This window comes from Xiphophorus maculatus, chromosome 16, assembly GCF_002775205.1.
Source record: "Xiphophorus maculatus strain JP 163 A chromosome 16, X_maculatus-5.0-male, whole genome shotgun sequence".
Classification (NCBI taxonomy): Eukaryota; Metazoa; Chordata; class Actinopteri; order Cyprinodontiformes; family Poeciliidae; genus Xiphophorus; species Xiphophorus maculatus.
Window position 1 is genome coordinate 60,439 of NC_036458.1, and position 26,453 is coordinate 86,891.

Consider the following 26,453-nt stretch of genomic DNA (forward strand, 5'->3'; position numbering starts at 1 on the left):
TATGGATGTCTGACTGATGTGATGAAGTGTCATTTGGTAAATAATGACACTTTTAATTCAAAGTTGCTTTAAAATTTGCATTATAAGGCCATTGAAATGACCAACTTTGCCTTGTGTTTTTTTTATGACACTTTGATGCAAAGTTGTCACTTTTAATGGACTTTCAATGCAACTTTTAGAGCAACTTTGCATTAAAAATTTCATTATTTACTGAATTACCCTTCATGACAACAGTCATAGACATTCATAAAGACTCTTTCATGTTCATGACAGAGCTTATGTCATCTTTATGACAGTGTCATGTCAGCCTTATGCACACCCCGTCAAATGAAGTGCTACCTAACCTTTACTCTAAGAGGTGCGCAGATATTTTGTCAGTGATTAGATGGTTATAGAATTCTGCATGACTGTGATGAGTTTGCTGAAATTAATTCATGTAAATGTGCCTTAATTTGTCTGTGATCCAGCTGCTGGCCACCTTCATAATTCAATATGAACGATTAAAAGGGGTGCAGTCCTGTGGAATTCTGCTGATCTTCTGGCTGTTAGCTCTGCTGTGTGCCACGGTCTCCTTTAGGTCAAAGATTCTCCAGGCGCGGAATGAGGTCAGTTTAAAAGATTCTTTACATTTTCTACCAGAAAATGAATTGTTCAAGGATATGTTTATTGATTTTATTTATACAGTTAAGAAATTGCAGTTAGTGCACCCAGGGGCGCTGCCAGGAATCTTGGGCCCCATGGCAAAAAATTAAATTGAGCCCCCCCAGCACAGCTGCTGTTACAATTTTTTGAGTCTATCTGACCCATCAAAAGCGTCACAATTTTAAACGTTTGCAACTGCCTTGCTTTCTTTGGTCCAAAACTGATAACTGGCACAATATTTACTGCTCATGAATTTTACATCCACCAGTCCGCATACAATATTCAAGTAAGTTGCTTAAATTTTTTCAAGTAGTTTTAGATTACTGAAATGTCTTTCCCCACCAGCAACAGTCATAGACAACATGCAAAATATACATGAAGAAATCCAGACTTCTCAAAAAATGATATGTAGTTGCATTTTATTCAAGCTGCAGTACATAACTGTAATAAAAAAATGTTTTCTCCATATTTGTTAAAGCTGTCACCATGTCGTGACAGTTTGTTATGAGACAGATAATCTGTGAAAACAATCAATCTCCTCCACCTCGTCCCTGAATTACTATTGCTAGCTAAAGTAATGCAACATTCCGGACAAAACAGCCAATCAGAATCAGGAGTACTGTCAATCAACTTCAATCACTCACTGCTAAATGTGCTAATGGTGGAAAAACAACTTATTATTACAGGAAAAATGTTTATCTGCTGTCACTGGTAGACTAGACTAAGCATTTACAACAGGCTATGCTAGCTGCAGCATAGCACAGAGCGATTGGGAGGAAGGATGAGCAGCCACATGAGATTGTGATTGACAGCACTAAAACTCTCCTGCCACTGACTGGTTGTTTCTAGCACTTTGAGAAATCAGAGGAAATAGATTTTCACAGATTATCTCTCATACCATACTGTCACAACATAATGACAGTTTTAACAAATATGTAAAAAATATATATATTTTTTGTATAAAAGTTACATACTTTAGCTTTAATTTAACTTAGGAGACTACAGGTCAGGAGGGTCATTTGCTAGAGTTGCTGCTGACTGATTCATCTGTTGTTAAGTGGTTAAAGGTACAAGGGACACCTTAAATATATGAATGTCGTGGAAATTTTTTGCCTTACTTCATTAAATGCTAGTGAAATGGAGGCAAACAGTAGTCTGTAGCTAAGCTAACTATGCTAAATGGTTGATAATCTCACACAATCTACTCACCTCTCTTGAATAAAAACTGTTATAAATTGACACTCTTGCCTTTCTCTCTCTCTTTTTTTTATTTTTTACTTTATAATTTTTCTTAGTAGCATAGTAACTGCTACAGTCGATTGTGTCTTCTACTGACTGTTGCTGAACACCGTCACCGCCAAGCGCTCTAAGCAGGAACGAACCATTTCATGCAGATCCTGGGGGGGTTCAGGGCAAATATGGATGTGTGTTTTTTGGTCTGGGACTGAGAACATTAATTTTTTACTGCTAAAAACAATCTTCGAAAATACAATATGATTAATTTTGTAATTGACAGAGTCCCAATTTTTTTTTTATTTCTATGAACAAAAAATAAATAAATAAATTGTGGAGGACCCCCTGTCGGTCAGGGGCACTTAGAATTGTCATAACCTTTCCCCCTCTATATGGCGCCCCTGAGTGTACCACAGTTATGCTTTCTTTCTTTTTCTCTTTTAGCCAGAGACTGTGTGCATATGGAAGTACACCACCTTCTACATCTACTATGCTTTTCTTCTGGTCGCTCTGATTCTCTCCTGCCTGACTGACCAACCACCGCTTTTCTCCCAGGCTACCAAGGAATTGGTGAGACAATCACATACAGACTAAGGAATGCTGTAAACACTAACCCACACTGCTATTTCACAGTTGAATTATGCAACAGTTACCACTTTATATTTGGTTTACAGAGACAACCAAAGCTTTCTCTGGCTGTTACCCACATGGGGTTTTGTGGCTTCATTAATTTGACTTTTCACTCGTTTCTATGGTTTAATGAAAAAAACTTTAAGAACTTCTCAGAAGTTTAAATGTTTTGTTACCAAATAAATCATATTTTTCTAAAGATCAATGTTTTCATTGTTGATCATTTTCTTCCCAACTCTCTCACATGTTAGATACTAACTTCTGAACAAAATCCTAACCAACTATGAAGTGTTGTCTTAGAGCTTGAAGGTTATCAAAGTTTGGTTGCTGCTGTTTCTTCTCCTTCTTTCTGAGAACTGGCAACAGGGGGGAAAAATCCTAGAATTTTCCTGAATGTTCTGATCCCTGAAACTCTTTAGTTATAACTTTACCTTCTGACATGGTACATCATGTTAGAAAATCTACAGATTTAAAATATTAAAGAGAGTTTGCAATAACATTATTGTGTCATTTAAAAACATTTTGGCAATTATTGCAAATTGATAGCTAATCAAAAATATTACCAAAGTCTGGCATCCTGAATCCAAGTCCAAACAATCATCACATACTTTCTAGTTGTAAAGTGTAAGGTTTCCTCCCACAGAATCCCTGTCCTGAGCCTGGAGCTTCTTTCCTCTCCAGGATAACTTTCTGGTGGATTACAGGGTAAGCACACAGAAAGCACAGAAAAGTACTGTGAATGTAGTGCTAACTTGTTGGTTATATTGGTGGTCCAACCACCACGACCAGGAGTCACCAACATGGTACCCTGCGGCACCTGGTCGCCTAAGGTACATTGTCAGTCGCCCGAATAACAAGTTCTAAAAATAGCAATTGTCGTCAGGGAGCACTGCCAAAACAAGTATGTAATTAAATAATTTCACATTAAAGTAATAACATTTGTTTATATGTAGAATTTAAATAAAAATAAATTTAAAAAATGTTTAAAATAAATTGCTTTATGTATAAAACGTAGTAATCTTTTCTAGGGTTAAAGTTCAGAATTATGCGCAGACGCAAGGGTGTACACCCTGTGCATGCAAAATGACAATAAAGTCAGTCTAAGTCTAAGGGTGACTGCTTACTATCAGAGCTATAGGCAGTAGTGCCTATAGCTGTATGGCTATATGCACTGTACGTACCTTGAGATTTTCCTACAAGTAAAAAATAGAAAGGAATAAATTTTGGATTTTCGATATAAGTGTCCATATAGGTGAGCCTATATGAGCAATCCGCGCCGAGGTGAACTTCACAGATCAAGTCAAGACAGCGCGCCCGAAGCAGTCAACACGCAAAGGCGCCAGCTGTCTGACTGCTGCGCGCTCCCTGTTCAATGAACTATTAAAAACTATAAAGATGCAAACCCATCTTTCTTTCAGGAATAATTCTGCCCTACCAGTGAAATGCTCACTGCAGAAGAGACGCTTGCAGTCTGGCTTATTTAATAATTAACAAACAACGCTTGGCGAGGGGGACACTTAAAGCATGGCGCCCGCCAGGCCTATAATATACACGGGGGAAACCCTGGTCAGAGGACTGAAATGTGTTCAAGTGATTACTGAAGTACACTAAAACTAGATAAATTATTCAGTAAATCGGAACTGAGCAAGAAATTATATTCACTATATCTCTGGAGACTAATGACCCTAATGTAGGATAAAGAAGGATGAAGAATTTATACCTTTAGATCAATTGTGTTCATCTTTGGAGTCATTTTCTCTCCCAGGATGATGATGGTTGGATATAGACGCCCCCTGGAAGAGAAAGATCTTTGGTCTTTAAACCCTGATGACTGCTCCCACAGAGTGGTACCACAGCTGGTGCATCGCTGGAACTCAGAGTGCCAAAAAGTCAAGAGGTCAGCAAGATAAACAGTGAGGTTCAACTTTGTTTAGCAGGACTAAATTAGTAATACATTTTTTATGAATTCAGCACCTTCTACATGATGTATTCAATGTCTTTCAGTAAACCTAAGACATATAATTTTCCTTAATTAATTAGTTCACATTCCAGCAGGACAATGACCCTATGCATACAGTGGAATTGTTTAAATCAAAGCAGATTAATGTGTTATAGTGGTTCACCCAGGTTCAAAAAAGATTTGGGGCAAAAGCAGTCTGGAGATGTTTAAAGCTAGTACAGACATACCTCAAAAGACCTGTAGATGAAAGATGATTTTACAAATTACTGACTTTGTAGTTGAACACAACACTCTTCCAATTTTTATCTTTAATAATGTTTTGAAAACCATGTATCATTTTCCTTCCACAATTAACAATTATGCACTACTTGGAATTGTTCTGTCTTTTAAAATCCTAATAATTGACATTGACATTTTTTTTGTGATACAAATATAACTCAAATTTAAGCAGTGTGAATATTTTTGCAAGGTAGTGCATGATAAAATACCCATCCATTCTGTTTTCAGCAGAACCGAGCAACAAATGGTATACTCCCCTAAACGGGCTCTACATGGTGAGAACAGAGAGGGCCAACCTGTGGAAGAGTCTGAAATCTTGCTCCTAACGTCTCCCAGGAAAACAAAAGAGCCTTCGTTGCTTTGGGCATTGTGCTTGACCTTTGGACCCTACTTCCTCATCTCTTGTCTCTATAAAATAATCCAAGACATTCTCATGTTTGTTGGTCCCGAGATCCTTAGGTGAGTAGATTAAATATCAAGTTTTTGACTTGATATTTACAGTTTTATACAATGAAATTCTATTTGTAGCATTGCTTGGTTAATGATTAATGGCATGCATGATAGTTTTTCTAATCACACTTAAAGTATTAGTTGCGTGGGCTAGTGTTTCTATATCAAGCTTATAGATGGAGTTATAAAATGTTATCTTTTGAGTTGGTTGGACAAGGCGATTCTAAAACCTTCCATTACTTTGTAAGGTATATCAGAACAAGAGGCAGACAGAAATAAAGATGTCAGGACTACAATTTGGGTTTCCACTGATATAATTGACCAAATTAGAATTACAAAAAATAATACATCAATTTTTTTTATTTATATAATGCATATAATAAATACACTTTTTGTTGCACCACAAAAGCCATGCTGCAGCAAATGCTTGTTTGGAGGCACTGGCCTTCGTGGACAATGCACAGCTGGCTCCACTAGAGGTCTTAAGGCATTGCAAAGCTCATCAGAAGTTGAGTTTGTCATTTGAAAGTGTTGAATCCATATGCCTTCTGTAAAATCACCGACTACAATTTCTAAAATGTCCCGCATATGTAGCCGTTGCTAAGTAGAAAGAGTTTGTTGAGCCAATGCCTGAATAAGACATGCAGACATGACAGCAGTTAACAATAGTGGTTGCCAACTCAGCAACTTTCTTGCTATATTTAGAGACATTTCAGGCAAAGAAATTGATATTGGTCAAAATCGGAATCAACAGGTCAGGCTTTTTAATGATTGGTAATCGGCTATAAAACTGCAACAAGTAAGATGAAGAAAGTTCTCAACTGAATCCATGGTTGTTCATAGTAAAAGTCCTTTAGAACAATACTAAAAAATTACTGTTCATGTAACGAACAATGCCTTTATTCATGTAGTCATTATGTTGTGTCTTTTTTCTTGATTCCACCAGACTGCTTATACACTTTGTGAATGACACCAGCGCCCTCTCCTGGCAGGGCTATTTTTACACTGCTTTGCTCTTCATATGCACCTGTGTGCAGTCGCTGATTCTTCAGAGGTACTTTCATGTCTGCTTTGTCTCAGGCATGCGTCTGCGGACTGCTATCATCGGAGCTGTCTACAGGAAGGTACTGACAACAGCAGCACTGTGCTTCAAAAACATTGTAGAATCTTTTCTGTATAATAAAGTCATGGGAAAAGAAGTCCAGAAAAAGGCTAAAATTGAGTTTACTTTAAGTGTGGATGAATACTGGAGGTACCGCTTGAATTTCCACTGTTTCCACATTTTGTCTTGCCACAAACCTCAATGCATTTCATTGAATGTTATGTGACAGACCAACATATGTACTGTAGTGGCTAATGAGCCAAAAACAGCCCCCTGTCTTCAACGAGGGCAGACAGCTGGTTGTGAAATGCCGACATTTCATTATGAGATCTTTAATGGCTTTAGCCCTTGTATCCCCTCTGGGAAATTTTTGTTTTTTCAAAACTTCATCGATGGATTTCAGTCTCGATGGCTGCCGTGTTGCTACCATCTTTAGCACTGCAGGTGTCCTCAAACGCTTTGAATACTCTGTCAAAGCAATGGTTATGTTTACGGTGACTGATCAAATTTGACGTGTTAAAGGTCATGCTGTTTTTGCTTCTCGTGGAACTTTCTTTCAACATTTGTTAAACAAAGCCAGCATATTAACCTCTTCCGAAACTTTAAAGAAGTTCCAAACTACAGCGTTTATGGTTTTTGTTTACTGACAAGCTGGGCCGCATTCACATGGCGTTGAAAGTTCCCAGTTTGTGGGTCATTTGTGACCTTTTTTGTTTATGTTTGTGTTGTTTGAGTGTAGCGCACTGCTGAAATTGGTATATTATTTTTTAGCTATTATTTAATTATGACTGAGTGGTTTTCTGACATGAGGGAATTTTAACATGATTTATTTACAGTCAGAGAGTTGTTTTCTCCAATTATACTCCTGCCACTTGAGCTTCACACAGGTCTCATGCAGCAGTGGGAGTGATTGATTAAAAAAACACCCATGGCACCAAAAGTGTTATCGGTGCCGCGACCGATAAGTTATGTCAGACCGATAAGAATGATGTCATAATTTATTGTTATTAGGCCGATATTTATCATGCACCCCTAGTAATTTTAATTCCCAAGTACGTTACTTCAGCCTGCAGGTGAAGAGAAAAGAACTACCTTTTGATAATGCTAAATTATTGATATCTTATGCGTTTTTTTCATGTCTGGTTACATTTGTTTCAAGAGAGAAAGTTTTAAATCAGCAAATAGATATTCCCACTCCACCCGATCAAATGCGCTCTCAGCATCAAGTGAGACCGCATTCTCAGCATCTTGGCCTGAGTGGGAAGAGTATAGGTGCTGGTCAAAAACATGTTGGCTGCTTTGACCTCAGACCTCAGAAAACACAGTGGATCATCACCATCAGATGACAGGGCACCTAAACCATCAATGACTGTGGAAACCTTAGACTGGACCTCAAGCAACATGGTTTCTTGTTTCTTTGCAGTTTTTTATTTGTTAAAAAAGTTTAAAATATACAATAAATTTTGTTCCACCTCACAATTGTGTCCCACTTGTGGGTTCTTCACAAAATAATACAAATTTTAGATCTTAATGTTTGAAGCCTGAAAAGCGACAAAAGGTTAAAAAGTTCAAGGTGGCCGAATACTTTTGCAAGGCACTGTATCGCACTGCTTTGCTTTGTTTGGATGCTCAGTCCTTGGGATGAACCAATTTTTGGGAATGTTGGTGGGTTTAAAATGCACCAGAATATTATTTCTACAAAATATCTAACTTAGTTTCTCAAATAATCCAGCCACATACAGAATAATGATGTTCTTTTCTTCTTCAGTGGGGGGTGTTGGCTATTTTTTTTGAAATCCTGTATGCTTTAATATAGGTTCAGTTTAGAGAATCCAATGCTTTCAAGCGCTTTTTTTGTTGTGTATACATTCCTTGTCCTTCATGTCCATACATATAGTGCTAAGCACTATACTTTAATCTCCACAGGGACATATCACTTAGTGGATTTGCTCTTTCAGGCCTTGGTCATAAGCAACGGAGCACGGCGCACATCAACTGTGGGAGAAATTGTCAATCTGATGTCTGTGGATGCTCAGCGCTTCATGGACCTGGTCACATACATCAATATGGTTTGGTCTGCCCCTCTGCAAGTGGTGCTAGCCCTCTATTTTCTCTGGCAGGTAAAATTACCGAGAATGTAAAGCTGCTATTTAAATTATTGATTGCTGATGCTTTTCTGTCTGTTTTCTTGAGGGCAAATTTTCATTTTATCTGTTTATTTGTCCAGAACTTGGGTCCATCTGTCCTAGCAGGAGTAGCTGTGATGGTTCTGATGGTTCCGATTAATGCCGTGATTGCCATGAAAACTAAAACCTACCAGGTACACCATCTCACAACTCCTCACCTCTGGTTGTCTGTATCCTAATGACTCTTTACAATAAATACATGACATCAATAAATACATGGCATGGTTAAGCTCATCTTTTGCTGTAATCATGTGTTGAATAGGTGGCTCAGATGAAAAGCAAGGACAGTCGCATTAAGCTGATGAATGAGATGCTGAATGGCATAAAGGTGCTAAAGCTCTATGCATGGGAGCTGGCCTTCAAAGAAAAGGTGTCAAAAATCCGAGAGAGTGAGCTGCGTGTGCTGAAGAAGACGGCTTACCTGGGCGCCATTTCCACCTTCACCTGGGTCTGTGCTCCCTTTCTGGTGAGTCCTGCTCTGAGAGAATGTTGTTAATCATTCCACTTCTTCTCTGCTGATAAAAACATTAAAATGATCGAGTGTTTTCTGCTGCTCTACAGGTTGCCCTGTCCACTTTTGCCGTGTATGTGCTGATTGACGATCAGAACGTCCTCGATGCTCAGAAGGCCTTTGTCTCGCTGGCACTTTTCAATATTCTGCGCTTTCCTCTCAACATGCTGCCGATGGTCATAAGTAGCATTGTGCAGGTTGGTGCACTTCTGTTTCTCTTGGCTTGCTCTCACTGCTGTGTTGGAGTATGTTGTTTGCAATTCACAATCCTCACCTCAAAGATAATTGATTCCATGCCAACTAATTGCATCACCACTTTCCACTGCCCCCCCGATCTGATTTATTCTTCCTCTGCTGTGTCTGAGGGACCCTCAACTTGTTTTGTTTGATACTAACCTGTTAAAAGAATTACCACTTTTACACAGCCTCAATGTGTGGAGATGTGCTGTACTGAAGTACACAAATCCTCAACATAGTATCAGAGTATCAGTTTACACACACACATAACAGAAGGCTAAGACCATTAAATGCAAAACAACTAATGACGCACAAATATGTAAGAGTGATAATGACACATCATAATTCCAACATTACCCAACTCAATCAAACTTGGAAATGTAGATATTATTAATTCCGTGCTGTGCTCCACAGCAAAGGGAAAAACTGCTAAAGTACAACTCAAAACCACTTTGTTTCTCACTCTCTGTAGCTATGCGCAGACTCATTGCCATAGCAACCGACAACAACGCCACAAAAAAAACCCCTCAGATATTTCCCATACAAAGAGCAGAACATTCAGCCTGTTGCAGTAGTATGGTTTTAGACTTAATGTTTATTTTGCGATTATTTTTCTCTAATGCTAGAAAATTTCTAAACTCCTCTGCCCTTCATATTCTTTATTGTTCACTTATTTTGCCATATTTAAGTTACTGTGTGGAAGTTTGGGGTAACACTTACAAAACTTCACTTCAACCATTATGCACATTACAGATAAGAGCCATTCGAATTTCTTTAATCTTCTTTATTTTTTCTTCCGTAACCGTTAATGCGGCTCATACCGCTGCGTGCACACCTACAAATGAGGTATCAAAACGTGCAGAAAATTCACGCCATTGGAGCTATTTCTTTTGGTGGGATTCGGGGTTAACATGGCGACATAATTCGTAAAAAACTACGAAAAAAACCCCATTATAAGTCAATGGGAAAAATTCTACAAATACCCTATTTTTGAGGATTTTCTGTGTCGTCACGAATTCACGTAGAAATGCCATTCAAATTTCATTTTGTAGATACGTCTGTGATCTCTTCGAAAGTGAAGACGGCTCGTCGATACCAATTACGGTTTGTCCACAATTTGTCTCTAAGCAACCCAAAGTTTCTCATTTTTCCTAAAATTAGAGTGTGTCTCTGACTGATTGCCCCTCTGCTAGAGTGAGAAATGAAGAGAATTTTTCACCCCAAGCTAATTTTGAAATCGCCATCACGCCCACAAATATTGCACGATTGGTATCAAAATCGGTCCTGACATTGATACGCATGTCTGCTCTGGTAAAATGTTTTCGAAATTTATCTAGACCGTATGGTTTTCTGTCACGGTGCTTCAGAGCAAAGTGATGCGACAGGATTTTCTGAGGCTGTCTCAGGCTCTCTCCCATGTATTTGACTAGAATTTCAGATCTGGGCACAACATTTCTTTCTCTCATCGCTGTAAATGCTCTGAGTGAGGTAGAGATATGAATCTCGGGACTATAGCAGAAGACACATAGCCCTCTCATACGCTTCAAACGCTTTTCGAATATGTATTACGGTTCCCGAACGGAAAGGACTTGTTCCCAATGCTTTTTTTGGGTAAAACTAGCTGGCTCAAACAGAGAATTGTCTGCCCCAGCCTCTCTCACTAACAGCTCTACGGTGGCCGACAGGTGCAAATGCGCAGCAAAAGAGAAAACATGCAAACAAAAAAGAAGACACCCCCGAATGAAATGCAGCAAACAAAAAGAGAGACGCAAACACCCCCGAATGAAATGCAGCAAATAAAAAGAGAGACGCAAACACCCCCGAATGAAATGCAGCAAACAAAAAGAGAGACGCAAACACCCCCGAATGAAATGCAGCAAACAAAAAGAGAGACGCAAACACCCCCGAATGAAATGCAGCAAACAAAAAGTGTTGAAAACGGAAGTGCTCCAGACCACTAGGGGGAGTCAAAGAAAATAGTATTCATTTCTATGGGACCAGATGCAAGATTCTTCTTCTTCTTCTTCTTGGTATTTATTGGCGGTTGGCAACAAACTTACAGTAGCATTACCGCCACTTACCAGTATGGAGTGTGGTTCGAGATGGTCCTTTTCCCTCCATTAACTCCTGATTAAACATACCCCCACACATACACACCTGCTTATATTATCCAACTTGCTTATAACTTTATATACCCCTCTTTGATATTCTTTACACATTCACACCCAACTTGCTCTACTCATATCCTATGAAATAGCTTTGTTTTTTTAAGATACTGAATAATTATTTGAATATGTCTACTCCCGAAATTTCTCCTCAAAAATTCTATTAAATTAAACCTTTCTTTAATACCTATACACTCTCTCAGCATGCATCTTCTCTCTTCTTCATACTTACAACACTCTAAAATAACATGCTCTATTGTTTCAGACTTCTCACAATAATCACACTTTCCAGATGCAAGATTCAGAGAGATGCCTTTACTTTCTTTCAAATTTCTTTCTCTGAATCTTGCATCTGGTCCCATAGAAATGAATACTATTTTCTTTGACTCCCCCTAGTGGTCTGGAGCACTTCCGTTTTCAACACTTTTTGTTTGCTGCATTTCATTCGGGGGTGTTTGCGTCTCTCTTTTTGTTTGCTGCATTTCATTCGGGGGTGTTTGCGTCTCTCTTTTTGTTTGCTGCATTTCATTCGGGGGTGTTTGCGTCTCTCTTTTTATTTGCTGCATTTCATTCGGGGGTGTTTGCGTCTCTCTTTTTGTTTGCTGCATTTCATTCGGGGGTGTTTGCGTCTCTCTTTTTGTTTGCTGCATTTCATTCGGGGGTGTTTGCGTCTCTCTTTTTATTTGCTGCATTTCATTCGGGGGTGTCTTCTTTTTTGTTTGCATGTTTTCTCTTTTGCTGCGCATTTGCACCTGTCGGCCACCGTACAGCTCACACTTTGCTGAGACAATTATTTACCATAGCAACGGAACTCAAGAGGCTATTGGCTGCTGATTAGGACTACAAATACGCATCACTGTAGTTCTAACTATAGTGGAACACTCAGTTGAAACAGAGGAGGACTGAACTGGCCTTTAGAACTACTTGCTGATATGGGCTGTATATAACTGATTTAACTCAGTAACTGTTACACATGGGATTAGTTCGGAACTTTAAAATGAAGCATAATAATAATTTCAAAATAAAAGCCTTGAATATTTTTAAATCAGGTAATTGCTCTGTTGAGCATTATATAACTGATTTAACCCAATGACTGTTATACATGGGATTAGTTTGAACCTTTGAAATGAAGCTCAACTAAAAATTTCAAAATAAAAGCCTTGACAATTTTTACATGAGATTATTGCTCTTTTGAGCATTATATAACTGATTTTATCCAATGACTGTTATACATGGTATTAGTTTGGCCCTTTGAAATGAAGCATACTGAAAATTTCAAATTAAAAGCCTTGACAATTTTACATCAGGTATTTGCTCTTTTGGGCATTATGTGAATTTTTTATCCAAAGCACTGATAAACATAGGATTAGTTTGGCGCTTTGAAATGAAGCTTAACAAACATTTCAAAATAAAAGCCTTGACAAAATTTTAAATCATACTGAATGGTGCACGTCCACCTTACTTAACGTTCTTGTGATTCTCCACATGCTATTGATTACATTGCAGCGTTCTTTAGCATTGATGCTAATTTCTAGCATGACAACGCCTGGCCCAAACAGACAGGCACACTTTGGCAGGCCCCGGTTAAATTTCTTCAGGAATTTTCTAGTTATTGTTTTATTGTTTTGGAAAGGATACTAGAAATAGAAAGACTACTTATGCTATAAATTAATGAATGGAAAAGGGGTATGATTGTATAAGTTAAACTTCATCATACTCCCTTTCAGACTTACAGTCACCGAATAAGTGGTGTATTTACATGTATTGAGTATGTAAATATGTAAATTTGATAGGTATTGTATTTACACTTAGAAACATGAAAGTCTTCTTTATTATGTTTGTTGGTGATATGTCTGTCTGAAATAAATTATCATTATCATATCATTATCATTATTAATACGTGATTACTGTGGTAAGAGCAGAAAATATAAATATATCGCTGCACTTGACTTTACTGTATGGCAGGGGTGTCAAACTCCAGTCCTTAAGGGGCACTGTCCTGCAGTTTTTAGATGTGCCACAGGTACAAAGCACTGGAATGAAATGGCTTAATTACCTCCTTCTTGTGTCGATAAGTTCTGCAGAGCCTTGCTAATGACCTAATTATTCTATTCAGGTGTGGTGCAGCAGAAGCACATCTAAAAGTTGCAGGACACTGGCCCTTGAGGACTGGAGTTTAATACCTGTGCTAAGTGACTAGCTCGCTGTCACTGTCTCTTACTCTGCAGTTGTGGAGTCACAATGTCTGGGATCATGAGCGCCCCCTGCCATGGGGCAAGAGAACTGCCTGCCTTACCTGGAATCTGTTCTGTCATTTATGATCGCTCCTCAGCACACGAAACACGTTACACACACAGTTGGTGACAAAAAACACTGTACATTATACAAATAAGCTAAATTATGTAAAATCAGTTCATATATTAAATGTTTTTTAAACATTTTATTGGGGACGGACAGACAGGAGGAGCATGCTCTCATAGAATGGCAGCCAGTGCAGTTGGCAAGAGGATGCGCATACCAAGGTGAGGCTCAGCTCGCTGCTGCCTCACCGGCTTCGTTTCCGAGCATTTGAATTGGAAAATGCAAAAATTCAGCGATTTTGAAGAAAAAAAAGTCAGAATTGGTTAAGCTAAATGAAAAATGGGTACTTTATAATACAAACCACAGGGTGAAAATAGCAATATAAATAATTTTATCATTTTATTTTTCCATGAAAATAATATATAATTATGCTATTTAATTATATAATTAAATATATAATTATATATATTTAATTATATATTACTGAATCAGCTGTAATATATAAATACAGGTGAGGAAGATGAGGCTCTGCAACTCCTGCCTCCCTTGACCACACGTCATTGATATATATACTGTATATATATATATATATATATATATATATATTCATTAGTTTCTGGGTAAAAGAATGCAAACACGCTATAAAAAGAAATTAATGAATACGGAAAACAGTAAGAAACCAAATGCATTTTTCATCAGTAACACCACTTGCTTTCACATTTTCAGTGTAGGACTCATTAAGCAAATGATTTAATCTGTTTATTAATTATAGGACATCATCATATGACCTTTTTTTTTTACCCCCTCCAGGGGGTCTTTTGTGGGCTCTAGTGTCCCTTATATGACAGTAGGCTGACAGGAAACGGGGAAGGAGAGGGGGAAAACATGCGGCAAATATCGTCGGGTCCGGGAGTCAAACCCGCGACGGCCGCGTCGAGGACTCAAGGCCTCCAAATATGGGTCGCGCTAACCACTACGCCACCACGGCACGCCCCATATGACCTTTTTTCAGTTCATTTTCATCTGTCTGGAGCGATATGTAGTTCTCATCTGTGTCAAAGGTTACCCTGACCAGCTGATAGCTGATCATGGCGGTGTTAAATGTCTTTAGCATCATGCTACGAAGACATGGGATGACACAGGTTGTAAAGAGACAGAATAGGATCAGGACAGTCAAAATGGGTGTCCCGATCTTTAACAGCAGCTGCCACCAGATTCCACAGGTGAGGCAAGAAGTAAAGTCAAAAGGCTGTGACTCGTGAGTTGCACTGTCCACATAGTGTTTAAGCTCCTCCAAGTCATGCAGGCACTACCTATCCAGGGCGTGGGCAGTTACAAAAGATCCCTTCCACCTTCACCGTGATCTGTTCTCCTTGCTGCCCTCTGGTAAAAGTTTTAGTAGCTTCAAATGCAGAACAACCAATTTCCAGAACAGCTTTATCCTTCATGTCATAAGGCTACAAAACTCCCATTAATTTAGTCTTTTGTTGTATATATTTATATCATAGTTTTTATTATTAATTATTTATTTATTTTAAATTCTTTCAATATCCAAATTTTTTTTGCAACAGTGGGGTCACTATTGTTAACTGCAAATGTGCAGACATTAACTGGTGGGTGGGTCGGTCAGTCAAAACTCTCTCACTGCAGAACAGAAGAGGAATGTGGCTGATATATGTATTTTTTAAAACCTTTGTGTCATGTTCTGTGTTGTCTGTGTATTTATTTATCGTTTTCTGTGTCCTTGAGTCTCTTCGTTGTCCTGTCCTCCCCTTGATTGTTCCCAGGTGTGTCTCGTTTCTGTGATTACCCTCCCGTGTATTTAATGCCACCTGTGTGTCTGCGTCGCTGTCGGATCCTTGTCTTTGTTTGCGTCATACTGTCTAGCTGTCGTCTCATTGTGGCGTCTAGTCCCTTCGTGTAACCGGTTGCTACCAGCGTCGAGCCCTGGCTTCCGCTCGGCCGTGCTGCCCGGTGTTTGTGGACTGTTTGGATTTTATGTTCATTAAATCATCATCATTCATCTACCTGGTTACATGTGCGTCTGCCTCACCACCAACACCGCACCATTTCCTGACACTTTGCAGTGGTAGATAAGATCAGGGAATAAGATCGGCTTCACGTGTAAGTATCGGCCGATCACCAATCCCTAAAGTTAAGGAAATTGGTACTGAAAAATCAGCTGACCGATAAATGTATCCTATGTTATACATGCATATAGGACATATTGTATCCAGCAAACTTATTGCCACATTATGAGCAGAAACAGAGTGCCCCAAAACCAAATTTTGCTTCAGGCCAATGGCTTGGGTCGGCCCTAGTTGAAACGCTGTTAATGCTGTTGATGTTCTTAGATGGGCACCTAAATTAAATTATGCATTTAGGATTTAATTAGGAAGTTTACTTAATAAAAGTTTGCAGAACCATCTTGATAGATTGATTGTTGTGTTACATGGCTACAATCAAGCTATTTGTAATGTTTGTGTTTGAGCTCAGTTTCTTCACAAATATATCACAGCAAATATACCCAATAATCAGTGATTGATTGCCAATTAATGTAGACACCCTCTCACAGCCTTCACTAAATCTATTTTTAAACACTGTTAGTGATCCTTATGTTCTTAGTAGTAAGGGGGCCCTAAATCAGATTCTGCCTAAGGCCCCATATTGCTTTGGGCCATCCCTGCATGAAGAGCTAGCCCCGGCGATGCGCATCTCTCTGCTGGATGTGAGAGACCAATAGGGAGATTTTGTTTATGAGGTAGTAGCAGTGACTGATAATTGGTACAGTATTTTTGCTAACGTTTATGTGGTATATTGTGAGCGCCAAATGCTGAAGCAGTTGAGGTTGTGCAGTAACGTCTACTCACAGCAGCTCACCTCCAGCCCAGATTCCTTAAATTTATGATTCCGTTAGCAGCGGGGCGTACTCGTCTGGTAGTAACATTGAGGTGAAGCAGAGAGTTGCTGGTGAGCAGGTGGTACCGGGACTTTGAAGTGCGCCACAGTGACAGTTGCTGTACTGTTTCTTTATATCAGGATGTCTGAGCACAGCGGTAGGACTGACTCCGGCTGCCTATAGCGAACCAGGAATTTAGTCCAGCACTGGGGCAGCCTGATAAAATTAAAGTCAGAAGTTTTCTCTGCAGCCGAACCATTTTTGTGTTTGGGGGCAAGGAGGGTGTCATGAATTGCGGGTGTTGAGGTGGTGAGGCAGACGCTGTAGACCCATGATGTGATAAATGAATGATTTTAATGGTGAATGTCCAGCAAAACACAGTGCAAAATAATGGGCAGCACGGCCGAGCGGAAACCAGGGCTCGACGACGGTAGCAACCGTAAAAATGAAGGGACAACGGAACAACACAAACGCACATTGGACGAGGACCCGACAAAGAACAGACACACAGGTGACACTAAATATACTGGGGGTAATCAGGGAACAAGAAACACCTGGGAACTAATCAAGGGGAGAACAGGACAACACAGAGACACCGAAAACTCGAAATTAAAACACAGAACACGACAGAGGGTATTTTTCCCCCACTATCCTTGAGGACAACTACGAAACGATTTTTCTAACTTCAACATCAGACCTACTTTTTTATTCACAAACAAGTCTATGTTGAAAAAATATATATATTTGCCCATATTTTGAGAATCCCCCCTCCTCCTTACCATGGACATGGACTGAATGAGTTCAGTCATTATTAAAGCCAAGGGCAGTCAGACTTTATTTATTTTGCTAAATTGTTATTGTTAATTAAATGCTATTGTTGAGGGACTCGAGCATGCCTCCTGATGCACAAAAATTAATAGTTTACTTTTAAAGTAAGCTTTAAGTGAATTTTTAAAAATTCTATTTTGAGGACATATTTTTAAATATAAGCAAAATATCTCTAAAAGCATATTGTTTCATTGGTACATTTGAGCATATACATATTTTGTTCACTTAAAGTATACTTTTATTTAATATATTTCTTAAAAGTGTATTGTGGTACAATTATATTTAAGTGTGTTTAAAGTTATAATGTCAAAATTGGTACAAGCATGCTCTTGGTATACTATGTATATGTATTACACTTAATCCTTAGTATACTTAAAATTAGGCCTGTCGCGATAAACGATAAATCAATTAATCGTACGGTGTCATTTTAATTATCGGCATTATCATCTCTTCCGGCCTTTTCCTCTTTCTGTTAATGACACTGAATGAAAAAAGGCTCAACTCCAGTGCTCTCCACTGACCCTCCTTCCTCATTTCCTTAGTGTAAAGCCCAGCGCACGACAGAATCTTAGAGCTGTCAGCCAATTGTCGGCCCATTTTCAAAACCTGACAGATCACACATTAGCCGACAGAAATCCTAGGTATAACGGTTCGATCGGGTTCGTTCCTGCCGTGTGGTGTCCAACAATGGGCACAAAATAATGGCTACAAGTCCAGTGAACTAATTTTAAAACCAGGCATTAATCAATGCATTACTACAATCTACCTGCAATGCATGTGGCTAGTGTCAGCGTAAAGTCCTGACTGAATGAAAATCATTAGAACCTATTTACGTCACGTTAAGGAAGAACAGCTGAAAAGTTACCGGTTTCGCTCCAACTCCTCCCCTTATCATTTCTATATTTTTTGCATGTTGAATAAACATTAATGTTGTTTCCACATATCATCTCCAATGTCCGCTGGACTTCGGGTTGCGCTGTGTCAGCTGTTTGGGATTCCGCTCGTAATTTCCCCTCAGAAAGCATAGAGGAGAATCTGTGCTTTCTGATTGGCTACCTGTCACATTCAACAGGCTGCCTTAACGATCCCAGTCGGGGAAAACCCCTGATTTGGATTGGAGTGGCAACGACGATCTACCATAACACACCACACAATCTTAGAAAGACCAACGTGCTAAGATTGTTGTAAGGGGAAAAATAGGAGCAAAAAATCATGTAGTGTGAACTATTGCATCAGGTAATCGATGTGCCCATCGTCTCTATTAAAATCTAATTATTACTGAAGGGCAACACAATATACAGACTTCATAATCTGCCCTCTTTTGATTGAATGCAGTATTTATTTACACTTTGGCTTTATGTTTAGTTTTTTTTTTCAGTACATTTTTTGTTAATGGAGACTGAGAATCCATTTTATTTTTGTTTTTGGTTGTTTTGTTTATTTTGTTTACCAGTTCCAGTGTTTAGTGTTCTTTTGAAAATAAAGTGTATCTAACTTTGGCAAGAAATCGCATGCGTTATTACATCATTTTCAGTGTAAAAAGGTCTTCAAACAATATTATCGTTTATCGCAATAATTTTTGAGACAATCGTTCAGCAAAATTTGCTATCGTGACAGGCCTACTTAAAATGTACTTTCACAAATGAATATATGTTTCAAATATACTAAAGTATTTTTTTCACTAGGGGATATATTGACTAATATACAGTGCAGAGCATTCTGAGGCCAATGCTCTCAGAATGCCCTGCACTGTAGTTAGCTTCCTGCTTTTGGAGCTGTCTCCCCAGTTGCATTTTCACTGCATTCCAACCATTTCAGAGTTCACTTCACCTGGACCGAGGCCGAGGCTTTTAGGCGGATCAGAGTTCACTTTTTTAGTCAGTTTTGGAATTCAAATCTGCAATCACACTACCCAAATGAATCAGACTTTCTAGACAAACACATTACAGTCTGATTAAAGTGGACTAAACAGGGCTGGTATTAATTCCCTTTGGGATTAATAAAGTACTTTTGAATTTGAATTTGAGAAAATGAGACGTATAACATATAAAATCTAAAAAAAAAAGTACAGTATTTATTAGGCTTAGTTTCTCATTTCCCCTTGATTTATTATTTACCATTTTTATTTTTTGTTTTCATTTCAGTGCAATAAAAAATTAGCTACAAGAGATTTAGTCACATACCATTTAGATGTCTGACAGGATGGAAATGTATTCGCACAGTGTTCATTCTTCAGTCAAAATAAGTCTGTTGCATCAAATTAACTATTATATTGCTTTGCATTAAGCCTACAGGATTGTCTGAGGGATTAGACAGTGATTGTCCTTATTCCTGCAGTAAGTAACGTACCGTATTGTGGCTTTGTGTCACAGCTTGAACAATTTATAATCTGAGCTGTGTATTATTGTTCCACTGCTCTGTGTAATCGAGTTAGAATGGATCAGTTGTAATTCGCAGCACGCTGTGCTGTGGCACTGTGTCACAACATGAATGGATTGCATCCTGATTTGCATTACAGCTGCTGCACTGAAGTGGCGCTGTGTCTCTTACTTCAGCATTTATTTTGTGTCTCAGAATTCAGAAGTTCCATCTAACTGGCACCTTATCTGAACTCAGAAATGAATGAGGTCTGAAGTGATTTGCTTCAGTTTGTTCTCTCAAATGATTTGTTCATTTGAACAGATTGATCATGAATGACACAGCACTATTGTCCAGTTGCAAGCATAGGGTGCACTGAATTTAACTGTAATCAAAAGGTGATCAAGTTTAGTTTATGATGTTCCAACATGCACAGTTGTGGTCAGCATAATAATTTGACTCATAAGTAAATGCTGCTATCCAAGATGATCATGTACCTGATCATTACACTATCTGGTTTGGAAGAAAAAAAGGTCAGTCTTTACTTTGTGCAACTTTTAAGAAGACAGTGACAGAAGGTCACCGTTCAGCTTCTACAGAAGAAATCTCGGATGATGTTTTATTTGTTATTTTTATTCTGCATTCTCTTTCCAAGCTGTCTTTTGTCTTTTTTGCTGTCAGTATAGCTAATAAAGCCTCTAAGTTGCTGTGAAACTTTGGTGTTTATATGACATGACAGCCACTAGTCAACTCGACTTTTATTACATTGACCTCAACTTTAAAAGGCTGAGGACAGGGGTGGTATGGGGTAAAGCACAACCCACATATGGATGCCTCAGTCTTTATCGTGGACATCACAGGGTTGATTCCCAGAACATCTTCCCTCTCTTTCATTACCCGTTTTTCTGTCCAACCACTCTCAAATTAAGGCCACTAGAGCCAAAAAAACTTAAAAGAAAAAATATATGTATTAAATGGTGCAACCCCTACTATGAGAACATTGTTGCACAGTGATGTATCTGTTATAGCAAGAAAGACTGGTTCAATTCTTACCTCAAGGCTTGAATGAATGTTGTAAAACTTGATCAATCTTGACTGTAGTCTTCCTTCGTTTGGTCTGTTTTCAGGTCAGTGTGTCTCTGAAGAGGCTAAGAGTATTTTTGTCACATGAGGAGCTGCAAGAAGACAGTGTAGAGCACAAAACAATGGCTGGCTGTAAGTCTCCCCAAATGTGCTGTCTAATACTAGTCATGGAAGAAAATACAAACCTTCAAGATTTTACAGAGCTATACTATTAGGATTACACACCAAGCTGACGGGTATTAGTCAATAATTTTGGACCTCAGTGGTGGATTGCAGTTCATTCAATATGAATGAAAAATATGCTTTCGATTTTAGTCTTGTAAAAGGATTAACTGAAAATTATGTAAATAAAGTCTTAAGAAACAGTTTGACATATTACTAAAGAGCTGTATTATATAGTACGGAGCCCCATGGGGGACATGGAAGATTATTTTTTCCTTTGGCGTTATCTCACAAAAGGTTTTGCATTCTCTTGCAATAATGTACTGATCAGTTGATGCAGCTTACTTGAATACTGAAAGTCTTTCTTACAGTGGCCACCATATTTCTGCTATAATATAAGGTTTTCGTAAGATTTTTCATGTATGTTAATATCTCGTTTGTGAGATATTTGAAGTTTTCACTGTATACAAAAATTAACCAGGGTGTATTTGCTTATTGCAAGGGAATAGAAAACCTATTGCAAGGGAATGTGATACTTTTGCAAGGTAATGCAACATAAAACATATTTCCCATGTCCCCTAGCTCCGTGATATAGCTCACTCCAAAAGTTCAGGTTGTAGAAGAAAATTTGATTAAAAAAAAAAAGCAATATTTCTCCAACCCAATCTTGAAGGAAAGAGCTCTTATTTATTGTTGAGTTAATTCATTTATGTAGATATTCTTTTCCAGCCCCACACAGCATCTCTATAGTAGATGGAATCTTCAGGTGGTCCAGAGCTGAATCACCAACACTCAAGAGGTAGGTCCCATTTACCCTGAGTATGGGAAACCTACAAGCTTTTATTATTTAATTAATGTACAAATGAGCCTGAGAATTTCCTGATTAAAAGTGAAATGAGAAGATGGATCTGTGGTTTGTGTATATGTGTTTGTATTTAGGTTGAATGTGTGCATCCCAGAAGGCTCGTTGGTAGCAGTTGTGGGACACGTTGGCTCAGGAAAGTCCTCTCTGCTCTCTGCCCTCCTGGGGGAGATGGACAAAGTTGAAGGATCTGTGGTTGTGAAGGTGGCTGCTCTTACTCTTTCACACTGTTACAAAGCAAAGACATATATACACTAGACTAGCGTTTCTCAACATGGGCATTCAGAGGACAGCAGGGGACGCTGGCCGAAATTTTTACAAAAGGGGGGCACTGCGATTCCTTTGGGGGGCATTTGCTGGAAGGTAAACTTTACTTCTTAAATGCACAACAATATCATTTTAGACTTTGAGCAACTTGCTAAAATTGTATTGTGTAACATTAAAACATGCTTGGCTACGACTGTATCAATGGTAGCTCTCCTTCTCTTCAGTGTTTGTAGCTTCTTGGCGCATCTCCGCGGTCTAGCTCCTGCAGCTTCACCACATCAATTCAGCGTTACAACGGCTGATGACGTTGCTGTGACACTTTCAATTTGACTCATTAGGATTTTATTAAGAACCAGCTTTGTTCTTTGTAAGGAACCTGAATAATGGATAGGGGGCGTTGGCCCAAAAAACTTTGAGAAACACTGCACTAGACAGTGGAAATTGAACCAAACCCTGGTGCTGGGCTGCTGGTTCAAGTATGTGACGTGTACTAAATAATCTTGAGCTCATTGTGGTTCTCGTACTGAGCATTAAGATAGATTAAGACATTGTATTTATATTACATGCCCACTCTGGACTGCTTTTTTTTTTCTTTTTTTCCTCAGAGTGGTCCACTTTCTATTAGTCCTGTCTCAATTTGATACAGCAGGAGTTTCCCACACTTCCTGTATCTGTCTCCTGCACTTTTCTCACCAGTTACAAGAGTTTAATCCATTTTAAACATGTTTTTCCGAGCCGCCTTTAAACACAACATGACTGCACGTCGTACTTATGGGGCAGCAACAGAGACATGCTGCTGTGTCAATCAGTATGCCAGTGTGTGTTTGAATCATGGCAGAAAACGAGCAAATGGCAAAGGTCTTTGCATAGTTTTTTTCAAACATACCAAGTAAGCTGTTGGATGCTGATAATGTGGCTAATTGATTCTCCCTGCAGGGGATGAGAATATTATCAAAAATAAGCTACTAATTTTGTTGTCTGTTCAGGGGCAGTACTGATTACATTTACTTTAGTAACTTTTTTGACGGGGGAAAGGGTATAGAAGTAGTTTTACTGCACTGTATTTTTTACTTTTACTTGAATAGTATCATGGACTACTTTTACTTACACTGGTGTATTAGAGCAGTGGTTCTCAAACTTTTTTCAGTGATGTACCCCCTTAAAAATATATTTTTAGTCAAGTACCCCCTGACACGGGCAAAACATTTTTGGAAAAAAAAAGAGGTACAGTGCCTTCTTTTTCACTTTATCTGTACTTTCAGCAGCATTGCAGCTACGCTTTAGCCACGTCTCCATAGTTACAGTGTAATCATGATAACGACAGGTCGTTGACGAGTGCCCTGGGTCAAACTAACTTGGTGGGGGGGTCCGTTTTATTTTAAAGGATATTGAAACTAAATACTGAATATAAAATTCAGTGCATGAACACACATTTATATTTTATCGAACTTTTTACAAAATAATTTTTCCCAAGACTTATTATGAGGAGCCTACTGATTTTTTAAAGATATTTTGAAAAGCTTCACGTACCCCCTGCAGTACCTCCACGTACCCCCATTTGAGAACCACTGTATTAGAGTCATTTTAGATAGGAAAAAAAGGGAGCATAAATTCCCACCAAAAAACTCAGAAATTTTACATTTTATTGTTTTTTCTAGCAAATACGACAGTATTTTTTAGTAAATTTTCTAGAAGAAACATGGAGGTTTTTTGAGTTTCAGGAAAAAAGAAATCTGACAAGTTTTTTCTACAAGATTTCGGAGTATTTTATAGTCAATTTTAAAGAAATTTTCTTTTCTTTCTACTGTGTGTGTGTATATATATATATATATATATATATATATATATATATATATATATATATACACAGTATATATATATATATATATACACAGTATATATATATATATATATATACACAGTATATATATACTGTATATACACAGTACAGACCAAAAGTTTGGACACACCTTCTAATTCAATGGGTTTTCTTTATTTTCATGACTATTTGTAAGGCAAGAAATCCCACTTATTAACCTGACAGGGCACACCTATGAAGTGAAAACCATTTCAGGTGACTACCTCAAGAAAATGCAGAGTGTATGCAAAGCAGTAATCACAGCAAAAGGTTGCTACTTTGAAGAAACTAGAATATAAGGGGTATTTTCAGTTGTTTTACACTTTTTTGTTTAGTGCATATTTCCACATGTGTTATTCATAGTTTTGATGCCTTCAGTGTGAATCTACAATGTCAATAGTCATGAAAATAAAGGAAACTCATTGAATTAAAAGGTGTGTCCAAACTTTTGGTCTGTACTGTATATATATATATATATATATATATATATATATATAGAAAAAAAAAATTCCCTTCTCACCCACCGTGGGTGGTTCTTATCCTCTGAGCTCGGGTCCTCTACCAGAGGCCTGGGAGCTTGAGGGTTCTGCGCAGTATCTTGGCTGTGCCAAGATACTGTGCAGTATATATATATATATATATACATACAATTGCATTAACTAAATGAATTTTCCTCACAAAGAACAGTTCAGTCCATTAGTTTTATGTTTATTTAGCTTGATGTTTATTTTGCGATTTTACGATTATTAATTGTATCAATTATCATCACTGTGGTAGATTAACTACCAATGTGGTAGCTAGCTAATTTAAGTACCTTCTCTACTGTCAGAAAGTTGGTGTGTGAGTTGGCTTATTTTGTTTTAATTGAACTGAAACACAAAACTCTTGCAGAATATCTACATGTTAAGGTTGTCAGTGAAGTTATCATAACTGACCTACCTTCACCCTCACAATTAATTTTTTTATTAAAACCTTTTCCTGACCTTGTTATCTAGTTGTTGTAGTGTTGACAATAAGTAGCAAATCACTGCATCCCTTTTTCTTTTATACATCAGGCGTACATTTAAGATTTAGTGCGTTATGTTGACAATTTAAAAGCTAAAACTAATAGTAGTCATTGTTGGCAAGCAGCATTTTGCCCTCCAGAAGGGGGTGAGGGAGTGGGTGGGATCTTATGCGCGTGAGGTCACAGCTATAGTATTGTGTATAGTCTACAGTTTTGTGTGTAGTCTATAGTATTGTGTGTAGTCTATAGGCTTTTTGTGTAGTATATAGCATTATGTATAGTTTATCGTATTATGCGAAAATATTCACACCTCTTAAGCTTTTTGATATTTTGTCACAACAACAAAATTATGTTAAGGTAACAAAGCACACAAAAAGAGTATGAAAGAGCATGAGGTCTGTTCAATCATAATGGCATATCTAATAATCTGGCTATACCTCAGTACAGCCGAGTGTTGTGTTGTGTTGCTCCCATGATATAACAGGGGTATTTGACCAGGTATGGCACCAGAAGGGATATGTTGACATTTACCTACATGGTTAATGAACTATCCTTAAGGAACATCCAATTAGGCTCTTGTTTTAATTTGTTGCATTCTGATGAGTTCACCAACTCTGTACCAAAAGAATCTTTAAGCAGATCTGAGGTGGCACCAAGCTTAAACAACAGTGATCTGTTCCATAAGATTCCATCTCTTCATTGGACCCAGAAAAATCTTTCATATTAAGAAGTTAGAGAGTCTAGCTCTGTGTTTCAACAGTAAACTCATATGGACCAGCCATTTGCGTAAGTGTAGGGCAGAAGACAGATTGGCTAGTAAATTTCACCCAGAGAGCAGAACATATGTCAGAATTCTCCTGCCTTGCCTGGATGAACGCTTCACAGGCCACTTTTCAGGATTTTTGATAGTTTAAAAAAAGTAAATAAAATAAAGTAGGTTTGTGGTACTACTATTCTGTGTAGTAATGTGACAGTGTAAAAACGTGTAAGGGCTATGATTACTTTTGTAAAGCACTGTATATGATGTTCTGGGTTTAAAGCGAAGGTTGTAGTCTGACATAATAATGTGAGACTTAATCTGAAAATGAGATGATTTAATATGAATCTGTGTACATGTATGTTGCTTTCAGGGTTCTGTGGCCTACGTTCCACAGCAGGCCTGGATCCAGAACTCCACACTGAAAGAAAACATTGTGTTTGGTCAGAAGAGGAGGGAAGACTGGTACAACCATGTGGTGGAAGTGTGTGCTCTCCAGCCAGACCTGGAGATTCTCCCTGCAGGGGATGAGACTGAGATTGGAGAGAAGGTTTTGACTGAGGATCCCTCTGTCCATTAATCACTATAACATAGCATAATATTTAGACATTAATGACTGTATATGTAGTTATTTTGAGGGAAGAATAAATTTACACTGTTACATAATCTGCACACAG

General features: G+C 38.3%; 1 protein-coding gene across 1 annotated transcript in view; it reads left to right on the forward strand.

Annotated features, from left to right (window-relative positions):
- Positions 1 to 26,453, forward strand: part of LOC102231469 (multidrug resistance-associated protein 1-like) — a 94,797-nt gene that overhangs the window by 17,763 nt on the left and 50,581 nt on the right. The window contains exons 4-17 of the mRNA XM_023349342.1: positions 468 to 605; positions 2,320 to 2,445; positions 3,149 to 3,210; positions 4,271 to 4,402; positions 4,973 to 5,203; positions 6,141 to 6,318; positions 8,255 to 8,416; positions 8,524 to 8,616; positions 8,745 to 8,948; positions 9,044 to 9,190; positions 20,909 to 20,996; positions 21,756 to 21,825; positions 21,966 to 22,092; positions 26,150 to 26,326. Coding sequence (XP_023205110.1) covers positions 468 to 605; positions 2,320 to 2,445; positions 3,149 to 3,210; positions 4,271 to 4,402; positions 4,973 to 5,203; positions 6,141 to 6,318; positions 8,255 to 8,416; positions 8,524 to 8,616; positions 8,745 to 8,948; positions 9,044 to 9,190; positions 20,909 to 20,996; positions 21,756 to 21,825; positions 21,966 to 22,092; positions 26,150 to 26,326 — 1,935 coding nt within the window. The remainder of the gene's footprint in view (positions 1 to 467; positions 606 to 2,319; positions 2,446 to 3,148; positions 3,211 to 4,270; positions 4,403 to 4,972; positions 5,204 to 6,140; positions 6,319 to 8,254; positions 8,417 to 8,523; positions 8,617 to 8,744; positions 8,949 to 9,043; positions 9,191 to 20,908; positions 20,997 to 21,755; positions 21,826 to 21,965; positions 22,093 to 26,149; positions 26,327 to 26,453) is intronic.